We start from the raw sequence: 12267 nt of genomic DNA, 5'->3' as shown, positions 1-12267 counted from the left end.
TTTGCTTTTTTTCCTGTTTATTAAAAAAAACCTCCAACCCTTCGCCAACATTTACAAAAAAACTTTAACAAGATTTTCAGTACTCCTGTTCACACATGAAGGTGAAAAAAACAAGAATGTGCCAAAAAAAGATCAAAATGAAACTCCATTTCTTGGAATTGTAAGGGAGTACATTTAAGCAAAAGATTTCAAGCTGGTTCAACGGACCAGTGAAGACAAAAGGGTGGAGGGATATCTGAACAAATGTATCCTTTATACAGAAAAGCAGTGAGCTGCTCTCACTCACTCACACACAACTGCACAGCTCACCACACCCTTGGCCCTGCTGGCTTTTATTATGTGAGTATCCTCTCGGTGAACACAGCTGAGTGCACAGAATGTATGAGTCATGTACCAACCCTTGGGAGTCAACTTAACTTTTTTTAAGCAAAAAAAAAGATTGTTTATACTTCTCCTGAGTAAAGAAGTACACACAGTTTAGGGATTCCTTCTTGAAAACATTGTCCACCCAGCCCTTGGGCACTTTCCATCCAGACAGGCAGGTAAAAACCAAGCCTGATCTGCTGCTGGGAGACTTCAGGTCCAAGCTAGCACACCAGATTCCATGCATGGTGATCAGGCTCACAGGACAAAGCCTGTCAGAGCTCTGCAGGAGCTACCAGGAAAAGAATGTTTTTCCTCTTCCTCCCCGAAAAATGTTACATCCAAATGTGGATGTTCGAAGAGGACAGGCTGATTAGCCAGGCATTAACCTGTCTGGATCAGAGAGGCCCTTTTTGTTGAAAGTATGTAACGAAAATGCAGCTTCGTATGGGTGAAGCCTTTTTGAAAAGAGCAAACACAAGGAGAATTCAGCAATCAAATCTGGTCAGTCAAAACCTAGCAGAAAGCATACAGAATATTTTGAATCATCTCAATTTTGCACTTGTATAAGAGTCAGAAATAGAACATGAACGGTGGTATATTTGTTATTGGTATCTGAGTGCTTTACCAGAAATTTTGAATTCAAAGCCAAGAAGATATAAACTTGTATTACAAAAGGTCTCGGACATATACGTTGTGGATTGTTCTGCAGCTGATTAAGGATGAGACAGGGTTAAGCCTTCAATCTGTGGAGTGCACTTAACAACAATGTGTTGCGAAATCACACTTCCATGATTCGCTAAAAAAAAAACAGGCGTTCAAGAGAACATTTCAAACACGCATTCAGAACCTGGAACTTGATACTATAAAAAGAGTAAGAAGCAAGCCAGAACAACTTCTGATACTTGAGGACACCATTCGAGAAACAAAGTGATTTTCCCTAGACACATGCTTTATATGCCAAATGATGGGGGCAAATTTTCTAAACTCCAATACAGTGTTGAAAACAAAAGGAAGAGCAATGGAGTATCCATTACCTTGCAAGGTCTTAGCGGTAATGAGCAGTTGAATGGATGATCTTTTAAGAGTTTTACTTCTGTGGAGCGATTTTAATAAAAATCCATTTTACTCCATTAACAAAACAAGCTATCTATAGCTACCTTTGCCCTCTGCTGTCTTTTTTCAAATAAAATATCCATTAAATAAGTATGCATATCCCAACGAAATCAGAACTGAGCATTTATCTCAACAGCCCAGATAAGAAAATGGCCAAAGCATACTACTTCTTCCTTCAAATAAGATTGCATTTCTCAAATTTTCTGAAGTTTCACTTTTAACAATACAAACCCTCCTTATAAGTCTGCAATTCTACGGTTAGAACCACTCCTTTGCTAAGTTATGTCAAATTAACCAAAGCCCTCAAAGCAAGATCATCGTATATCTTATATCGTCATCCATACCTGTGAACTTTTTTTGTGGTGCTTAACTATATCAAAACCTAATTCTTCTGCCAAAACATGTTGGACAGGTGCCACCTACAATTATAAGACTGGCACTTCCAAAAAAAGTAGACTTCATATCCTTGCTTAGAGGACTTTGGCTATTGCAATACTACATTATTAGCAATAACAATGAACAAAAAAAATCAGAAGCTATATTTTCTTAAATTGCACAGCAGTCTAAGTGACACCAGGTTCTGCTTTTCAGTTTAGATGACAGCATTTGCACCTAGTCTAGACTTGTGCGCCAGAGGTCATACTGGATCATGTAAAGAATGACTGCTTCATTTTTAATCACTCGGGAACTCTCTCTTGGTGTCATCATAGACTGTGATTCCCCAGGAAGTAGAGCCATTTGCATTATTACAGCTCAAAGTCATCTCTACAACAAATGAATAAGTCATTCACAAAACCATTGAATAACTACTTCACAAAGAAACAAGGACTATGGATGGGATTACAAGTAACCAAAAAAGCTGTCAGAGAGCAACCAAAAAGTGGAAGAAAAAACAAAATCTCCCTTCAACAAAAATAATGCCAGTCAGAGCCTAAAGGATAAAACAGCAAAAGTAATTTTTAAATGTTGAATCTTTGATGCTTTTATTGACATGCGGCGCTTGAGATCGGAGTCGCTCCTCATATGCGGGCAGAAACCAACACAAGGCTCGGAGTGGCTCATACAGCTGTGCATCGACAACGGCCCAGCCTTCGCGGATTCTGAATTGGCCTGCAGCTCAGGGGCCCACGCAGTCCGCGAAGGCAGACTCCCGTCATCTCCAAGTCCCTCCTCAGTGCTGGTTCTTCCCTCCTGGTGGTTTGCCTGGCTTCTTCTCCTGCTGTCCTCGCCCAGCTCCAGGAATGCCTCGTCCTCGGCCCCCGAACACACCTGTCAGGACACACGGCACCAGCTCACCTGCTTGTACGCGCACACCCTCGCAAAAGACACCTCTTCGTCTCTATACCCCATTGTTATCTACAGCAGAGCAAGTATCTTACCTGCATGCTCTCTAAAACTGCTCCGAGGACAAGCCGTGGAATCCGTAATGACAAAAATTAAAGGATACAGACCGAGGTCACTACGAGCAGGTAAGGACACCCTCCACAGCGTGTGAAGCATGCAAATTTTGTACAATGAGCACAAACGGATGACAGAACAGCTGTGCTCTTTGATGTTCGCTTGTTTTTACCCAGAGTAAAAATGGATACAGGGAAGGCTTGCTTTCCCTTATCAAGTTTGCTTTCCCTAGTTAAGCAGGGTCTTATCTACTTGTGTAATACACTAAAATAGCAGCTTGTCTGTCCTATGCCCCGTTCCATCACGCTATTATGTGCAGTGTTTCCAAGAGCTGAGTGTTTTTATCTTTAGCACTACTAATACTATATCTTTAGTAAAAATTTGAAATTGCTGGAGACACTGTGCAGGATGGATACATATGACTGACTTGAAGGGACAAAGGAATTCTTTACAGCGAGAACTTGGTAACGGGATGATATGGCTAACACTTTTAGTCATGTGTCAATCTGTGCTGTCAGGATAGCAATTCCAAAAACAGTACCAGTACAAATATTAAAACAGGCAGTCTGAGAATGACATTTCTCATCTGAAGCAGAATGAAGATGACAGCCGCAGCACTCTATTTCAAACACAATTTTTTCTGTTCGCTAGGGGTGCCCCAGTGAGTGATCAGCCAACCTGTGGAAACCATATGCAGCAGGTCCCCTTTAACCTGGTAGCTTGGCATGGAGCACCTACACACATCAACCCTGTTATATGGTCCCTGCACCCTGTATCCTGTAACCGGAATTAACCTGTGAGCTGTGAAACCGGGGTGGAGGCTGGACCAACCCTGGTGTTAACCCTAACGTGGTCTGTCCCTGGTCTTGCCTCACCGAGTGGCCCTGGGAACAAAACCTTCAGGGATGGGAGAGCAGCGCGGTGATTCTCACTTGTGACTAACCCCTCATGGTAAGGTCATCCACGCCTATTCCTCTTTAGCCTGCAGGACAGCAAAACTGCTTCTCCCTTTAGACCTATGGGGAAATTTAACCTGTTCCCTCGCCTAACTTAAAACCCTAAAACTAGCCTTCCTTACAGAGAAAACTGACTGAACACAGCCACAGATCTTGCTCTTTTACTTATTTCCTCTCTGACTGGTCTCTGAGGTACAACAGCACGGCGCAAATCAGCGCAGGCAGCTCAGGGAAACACCTTCTGTTTTAAGCAGATACCGTCAAATTGTTGTCCTCAGCTTGTCATAATTGTCAAAAACACCATATTGTGAGCAAATCCTCCAAGCCATGGCTGTCCAAATGTTTAAGCTTTTGGCTTATTCTTCTAAATTACAGTGCGTTCAAATATGGAAATAAAACAAAATTAAAGAATAACTTTATACGTCTACTACAGTTAAACCAACAAAACTGTAAGTAGGTCAAAATGAAATACAACATAAAAATAAGAGTTCTGGGCCATGAATAGTACACTACGGTTTCAGAAACTTATATTAATCTTAGGTTAAAATGTAAAAATATCACAAACTTGTATTAATCTATGGGTTTTTTTTTCACCACTAACAGTTTCATCTCCTTACTAAGAAACCACTGAGGCTGTAAATGTTATAATTCTCTTTTAATGTTTTACAAAACCAACTTTCAGTCTGAGTCACTCCTGACTTTATCGTGCTATTACAAATTTCCATTAACCAATTTCACCTTTTGTCTGCTTGGTTTCAACCGTTCTCTTCATTCTAAATAAAATGTCATGCAGGCAAGTGATTTGCATGGAAAGAAGATAATTCTCCAGGGTGTAACAGCTACTCGAATATAAGGTATAAGAACTGAGGTAAAAATGTTGCCATGCTAAAGTATTTGCAATATGTTGAACTTATATGATATATGACCAATAACAAATTTCTAAGGTAAAATCAAGTAATATTCCTGATTTTATTCAAAGTTTCTGGCTTTTTTCGAACCCTTCTGTAATTGGAAGATGTAGGCATGAAAGAAGCAGTACTCATGCTTGTGGTATACTAAAAAGAGAACAATCGTTCTATTTTGACGTTTTACCTTTTGCAACGCTGTAAAGAGATGCCTTCTAATACTTGTTTTCGAGTTCTAAAGGTTTCTTTGGCTGTTACAAACGGAAAGGCTCTAGGCTCAAGACCTTAGCTTGGGCAGAGTCAGACATAATTAAAAAGTGAACACTGATGAAGAATTCCTGCCTTCTGCGGGGATGATGGTGGTGCCCTCGCCTGTGACTCATGCTGGAGTGGATATATAATCCCTATGCCCTTTTCTTTCAGCATGATTTACGGGACGGGCCCGATGCCCTGGTCATTCAAGCAGGGGTGGGAGCCTGCCAGAGCCTCCTGCTCAATCCGGAGTGGAACATACCCCTGCCGGCCCCTCCTCCTCGGCCCTTCTGCTGCTGCTGCTTGTTCTGCTGCATGCCCCCGCGGCCACGTCCCTTGGACATCACCTCCTCCTTCACCATGTCGATGATCTCGTCGGGGATGCGCAGGTACTTGATGGTGCTCCCTCGGATATAGCACTCCGGCATCCTCCAGAACTTGTCTCCGTCCTGTCGGGGAAGGGTGGGGGGGGGGGGGGGGGGGGGGGAACAGGAAAGGTGAAAAGGTGAACACAAGATACAAGGAGGCCTCTATCCACAGGTACGCACTATGAGAACTGAGTGTTTCTCTCCCAAGTTCTCAAAACCTCCAAAGACACAGGGTGATTCCATTCTGAAAGATTTTTTCAAATAATTTTCACGATATGACTGTGCAATTAATTTCTGCTTTTTCCCCACGGTTGTTGATCCAATTTTCGATCTTTCCGACTCAAAACATTGTTTTTTGTATTTACAGCAAAACCATATATTGGCAGTGGAGTCTTCTTCAGGTTCGAAAAACAGAACTTCTTCTCTTTTATCACACTACTGCAGTTTCACCCAGGGCAATAACTCTTTAGCTATATTCTTAAGACACTGATCTCCATCAGGCTTATAGTTTTACTTTGATTTCAGTGAAAACTCTTCCATCTCTTTTCATCAGACCAGAGGAGATCTGAATAAAAGTGTCAGGATTTTAAAGCGCTTTCCTGAAAACCTAGTATGTCCTTTTCTAAACATATAGAGCCACCTAGTGGTCAGTACCTTAAATGTACAAATTCAGCTTCTGCTGCACCTATACATCACCACCCGTCACACACTTCAAAAGATTTAATGACATATCTTTCAATTCCCGCTACACAGCAATGAAAAAGGTCCTACCCTAGATGTACAGATGACTTCTCTCAGGTTGATGTTCATCCAGTTGTCACAGCTCACTAGGTGACCGTTGTATGTCTCCCCATTCTTCAGCTCCACCAGCTTTGAAACAAGAATAAAAGGGTCAGGTTGGGCTCTGAACAGTTCGAAAATACAAGAGCAATACAAAAGAAAAGATCTCATTCAAAAAACAAACATATGGCACAGCGGACGACAAAATGCAATGCATTCTCAAACATTTTTAATATAAAAATGTTGGAATACAAATTATATCCAGTGTGAAAGAGTTTATAATTACTTTTTGATTTACACAGATCTATTGCACACCAGCACTCGGGGTAAAGTACCTTACTCAGGGGTACAGCAGCAGTATCACCACTTAAGTTCTGAACATACAACCCTCTAACTCCTTGTCGAGTCCAGAGCACTGACCACTACCCCACACTACAGGCCTGGGGATACAGGACCCTTCTCTAAAGCAGCAGGCTTATTTGTCTCAATATGACCATGAGAGCTATTTCTTACACCATTAAAAGCCTTTCCTGTCTGTTCAACCCATGTGATCTCTCGATACTTTTCACCATGATGTTTTTTTCATGGTGAAATCATTAAATACAGGAGGGAAAAACAGGAAATCAAAAGCTACAGGTGCTGGCAGCCAACTTGAGCAGATAAAACAGTTCTGAGTAAAAGACATCTCATGTCCTTTTTCATTAGGGTGCATCTGTAATTTTATTAGTGCATTATTTTATGTGCACTTACTTACCATAGGGTGATTCTGAGCAGTCTTCAACAATGACAGTGGCAGCTGGAAAAGCAACAAAATGGTTTAGGAAAACTTTGTGATATAGATACCAAAAACAATATGTTTAGAGCAGAATTAACAAATTCCACTTTCTATGAAATACAGTAGTGATACAAAAGAAAATAAGTGACTCAAAACCCTAAAAGTCTGTTTTTTCATTACACTAAACTGACTTTTCATTTGAAAAGAATCAGCACCAATGTTCAGCCACAAGTCTTAAAATAACACACGTGCAAATCCTTGCTCAGAGCTGCATAGAGCATGAGGTTAAGACTATGACATCTAAATGACCTTACAGAGAGCTTTTCAACTCTCCCAAAGTGCCTTACATAAAGGAGGAGAGCCACTTCGTCTGCTGCTATTATCCATCACTATTTACAGCCACCCCATTACACAGCAGATCGGGTAGCACCGAGAAAATAATTCAATAAGTGAATTACATGGGAACACTACATAGGCAAACTGTATGTAGTGTAGGAAAAGTGTATGTAGTATTCCACAAAGTGGAATTTAGCCAGGACACCAACATTAATACCTCTTCTCCTACAGTGCCATGGGACAGTGTTCAATGAAGTAGTCAGGGCAAGACTCTGGCCCAGAGGGTAAAACACCATCTACTGGCTCACAGACAACAGTCGGCCAGCAGCCATATCACTCTGCAACTCACAACTGGCAACCCACGAAAGCTAAGCAGGTGTGAGCCTGGTCAGTACCTGGAGGAATGCTGCACGGGGAGCCATAGTGGAGGGGAGTCCCCATTACCTGTAAAGCGCTTTGATTGGAGTGTCCAGAAAAGCGCTATATAAGTGTAAGCAATTATTATTACTTACAGCAGAAACCGGGTTATCCTTAGAGGTCTCCCATCATAAGGCCCAGCCCTGCTCAGTAATAAGGTCTTAGGCTCTTGCACACATTGCAGGTGCTGACCACCCCCCTTGAAACCTAGATGACGTGGAGCTGCCCTCACATCACTTGTGCTAACAACTAACAGGGCCAGAACACAAAGTGGAAATGCAGTTAGTTATATGCTAACACTGCAAAATGCAGCATCTGGCTTAGCAAAATTAAAGCCAGCTATCCTCAGGTCTAGACCAAGAGGTAGGTCTCCTGATATTGTAAATAATTATCTATGCAGAAACCACAAGCTATAACAAAATGTGAATCATATATCCGTCACTAAAGAGTGATTTAAAGAGATTTTTAAGAGACCTGACTTTCAACGCACTGGTAGCAGAATACACGTTCTCACTAATGGTTAACTTGTCTATCCAGAGATTTCACAGTAATTGAAAATCAGTTACATCATGTACTTGGACACGAGATGTTGGAGACATTCAGAGGACCAGTACGAATCTGCTCGTCACGCTGTAAAAATGTAAACGCCAACGAAAGACTCAAGAAGAGCTGCAGGCCGTGTAACACACGTGTGTAAGTAACATCGCAGGACTCGCATTTCAGGTTAAATTACAGGACAACGTTGCTATTGCGGCACGTTGTTTGACGTTTATGTTAACGAATGACAGACATTTAGTTACCTCTGAGCACGAAACTTACGATGAGAACTACAATCTCTGCGACTATGGAATTAACTAAGCGTTTTCCTCTGCAGATAATGTAAAGTTAAGCAATTTACTTGTTAATGTTTGTATACGAGCTAAACCTCTAAGTATCGCCTCTACTCGCTGTGAAGGGCGATGTAAACACACGTTCACACGTTTTAATAATTATCTCCTCCCTTTCCCGTAAAAGTGTCCTATAAGTACCTATAAACCCCCAAACCTCGTACACAAAACGCAAAACTCACCATTGTCTTTCTGCTTCCTTTTATAATTTTTGCTTCACTTTGTTAACCCAGCCTGTTAATCATACAACCATGAGGGATAACTGTACTCTCCAATCAGACCTCAAAAACGCGAGTGAAGAGTAAAATAAGCCAATCAAAAGGAAGCGAAGGAGGGTCCTTCGTTGGAATCCTATAGTTAGTTTGAGATAACAATTTACCGCCAATTGATTTGTACAGTTTGCCGTAAAGTATGCCTCTGTCGTAAAAACATGCTCGCATCCTCCGTCTGTTCTGCAGAGGGAACACGCGGAAGAGTATATTACAAAGCTAGCAAAGGAACTTTAGAAAAAAAATGTATTTCAGTGTGAAAAAGAAAGAATGTGTAAAATATATAAATATGATGATGGAACCGATTACCTTTTCTATAAAAATGTATTAAGTGTGTTTTTGACAGACGTAATAGATCTAAAGATGTCCCTACGAAAAAGCACATTTGAAGACATCCAGACCACCATTTAAACATGTGATTTAGAATGTGATATCACACGTAGTCCTCGATATTTAACTAGGCCCTCTGCCGATTCAGTTAAAAGGTCCCCACCAAAACTTCGAGGTCAGCAGCTCACATCCCTCGGTTAGCATGACAGCGTTAAATTGTTCAGATTTTATTAATAACGAGTTTAATTAGATTTATCGAAATAATTTAAAGGTGTTTAATAAGGGGACATTAATCATGATTCAGCGAGGCATACAAATCTTCTGCTTTGGAACAACTATGTCCACATATATATCTCTTTGTACCTTTGCTCTGCTATTAATATTTAATAGTTTTCTATTATTCATGTTTCCCAACCTATCATCAGAATGCTTAATGTTCTGGTGATAGGCGCACCAGCCTTGAGCGCATCCTATACAGCACAGGACTACTGATATAGCAATTCCTAATTATTTCATTTCAGCTTGTTTAGACTAAACATTGTCAAATGCACAGCTGTGTAGAGTTGAGGAATGAATTCAGTTGTTCTTTTAATTAGGACAGATCTACAGCGATTAAATATTTCGTGGCGTTTTTAAAGTGACAGATCGCGCAAAGGGTGGCTTCAGTTTTTTCAAGAACAGCAGACCTGAAATTAAAAATTGGTTCTGTGCCGACGAAATGGCAATGAAAAGCAAATTTCGTGGGATTTTTGTTGATAAAGTGAGCCTGATTAATGTCATTGCTGGCCGACATTATCACGCTTTCAGGAGTCAAGTATGGGTTAATGCAGTCTTGTAGTGTGGGCTGTAGGTTACACTCCTAATCTCAAAAGGAGATTTCAGGTTACTAGTGTCGAGGGTTGTATTTAATGTGTTTGCTAGGGATTAGAGTAATTTAAAAAAAATTACCACGTGAATGAAAGCTTAAGTTATCTTTAAAGAAGACGGAGGAACCCGAAAGAAAACGCACAAAGACTCCATTCATCTTTAGTCCTTATGTGTTGCATGTTTGTGCAGGATGAGAAAAAGATCTTTTCTCCCCGAGATAGCGGCGCATGTGCATGCCGGGGGGCAGTACAGATGACCAGGGTATACTGAATGGGATACGAGTGGTGTCCGTCCACCCCGCCTCATTTTAATTGACACGAAGGTAAGTGTACACATTCCTCACCCAACGTTATCATCAAAGGGGGGGGAGATCTGTCACACGTTATCATATTTAATAGCCAGTGAACATTTTGCAATAGTAGTCGCATTCCCTATATCGTGATTTGTTGCAGTGGCTAGTTGACTATATGGGAGCAGCTCCATCTGGGAGTCTTGTTACCTACATATCTTTCACATACCTCTACCACATGAGAATATAATAATACCTTGCACACTGGCTGAGAGAGAGTATTTGGTTGTAGAGAGATTTTTGAAGGAAGGATTGTGATGTTCGATTGGAGTGGATAACCTTTGCCAATATATACGAAAACCTGCAGTCATCCCCCCCTCCATGTTCTGAAACCCTCTTTGCCAGCACGCGGTAAGAAAGCATATCTGTGGTTCATTTGTTCTGTCCTGTATATTCTCAAACTCTCCTGTGGCTTGCTGGAAAGGTCACTGTCTATCAGTGCTGTGGCTGCTCCAAGCACCCCAGCAATCAATATTCTGTCCTGAACAAGCTTCTGCACGTCGATCACGGAGTCAGTCATGTTTATCAGTGTTTATTCCACTCCTTATGTCTTATTCCGGTGACTGTTCCATGATCCCACGTACATCGTATCGTGGCCTCCCTGAAGTTGAGAAATAAACACCCTTTGAAAGAGTTGTATGAATAACTCTAAGATGTCTCCTAAATTTTTTAAGACAATTAAAATGCCACTCCTTGGATTAATGAAACGTCAGACAGGTGGATGTGTGAGATGTCGGCAAGTTTGCTGCTGAGCCTTATTTTAGAGGTTATTTTCACTGTGGTCGTGTCTGATATAGTCTTCAACACAAACGTTACTTACATAAAACTTGTTCCAAACTGTTTAAACAGAAATGCATTAGCCATTTCCTAATGATCTAGTTGAGGAAAAAACGGCATAAAGTTACAAACAAATCTATTGCTGGAACAATACGCTTCAAGTAGGGTTTGTTCAAAACAAGTACTGCACACAAAAAAAAACGGGTAAAGAAAGGACTAAGCAAACAGATCGATTAAAGGCATCAACTTGCATCAGTGATGAAACAGCTCAGCTGGAATGAAAACCAGCAGACACAGGAGTCGCTCAGGACCAGGGTTAGCAACAACTGCATTTAAGTATGAACTTTCATCCTCCATCACTCCCTCTTCCAACCTCCTCATCCAATTCAGAGTGGCAGGGGAGCCCCAGTTTCTTCTGGCAGGCAGTGGGGCACAAAGAGACCAGCAGACACCCACACCTGGGCCACTTTCCTGAAGCCAGTCGACCTGCCAGTATGTGTCTGGACAGAGAGAAACCGGAGCACCTGGAGGTAATCCATGCAAAAATGGGAAGAGCATGCAAACTCCACACGGACAGCATTTCAGGTCCAGAATTAAACCCAGTGCTACAAAGCTAAATACTACACCAATGGGCCACCCTGTATCCAGTTTAATTCAGTGATTAAAAATACTGCTTTTTTTTAATAGGAAGACGGTAGCTCCCTACAGTGTAGCTGTGATCCAGACCCAAGTTCATTAATTAAATTATTACTAAACCTGAATCATTTACCTTTTAAATACCACCCAGTGACCTGGGGCTTCTTGGAAAATATGAGCAATCTACACCAGAGCATGTGAGATCTCGATTATAAAATATATTGATTTTTTTTGCCCGCTTTATTACACTTTGGGAAAAAAAGTCCTCCTTTAGGACAAATTGAGAATTGGCAAGCGATTTAAACCAAAACCTTTGGAGCTAATATTGTATTGCATGAACCTGACATTTAGACGTGATTCACTGTCTCCTACCCATCCAGGGCCAGCTTGTGTGATCACTGGAATGGGAGATGAGAATGATTTGTGTTCTCATTAATAAAAACATACAAAAAAAGTTAACATCTGTTAGAGACTGGAAGCAAAGCG

At 41.2% G+C, this 12267-nt stretch overlaps 1 protein-coding gene across 1 annotated transcript; it reads right to left on the bottom strand.

The window, feature by feature from the left end:
• Positions 1 to 8845, bottom strand: lsm4 (LSM4 homolog, U6 small nuclear RNA and mRNA degradation associated). The gene is made up of 5 exons (XM_088907490.1): positions 8736 to 8845; positions 6893 to 6934; positions 6130 to 6228; positions 5253 to 5439; positions 1 to 2748 (listed from the first exon to the last, which is right to left on the bottom strand). The coding sequence occupies exons 1-5, from the start codon at positions 8736 to 8738 to the stop codon at positions 2651 to 2653; spliced, it is 429 nt and encodes a 142-aa protein (XP_088763616.1). The 5' UTR covers positions 8739 to 8845; the 3' UTR covers positions 1 to 2650.
• Positions 8846 to 12267: the final 3422 nt, after the last annotated feature.

The sequence above is a fragment of the Atractosteus spatula genome, chromosome 28, assembly GCF_055471065.1.
Source record: "Atractosteus spatula isolate fAtrSpa1 chromosome 28, fAtrSpa1.hap1, whole genome shotgun sequence".
NCBI classification, from domain to species: Eukaryota; Metazoa; Chordata; class Actinopteri; order Semionotiformes; family Lepisosteidae; genus Atractosteus; species Atractosteus spatula.
This window is presented reverse-complemented; position numbering and strand designations above follow the sequence as displayed.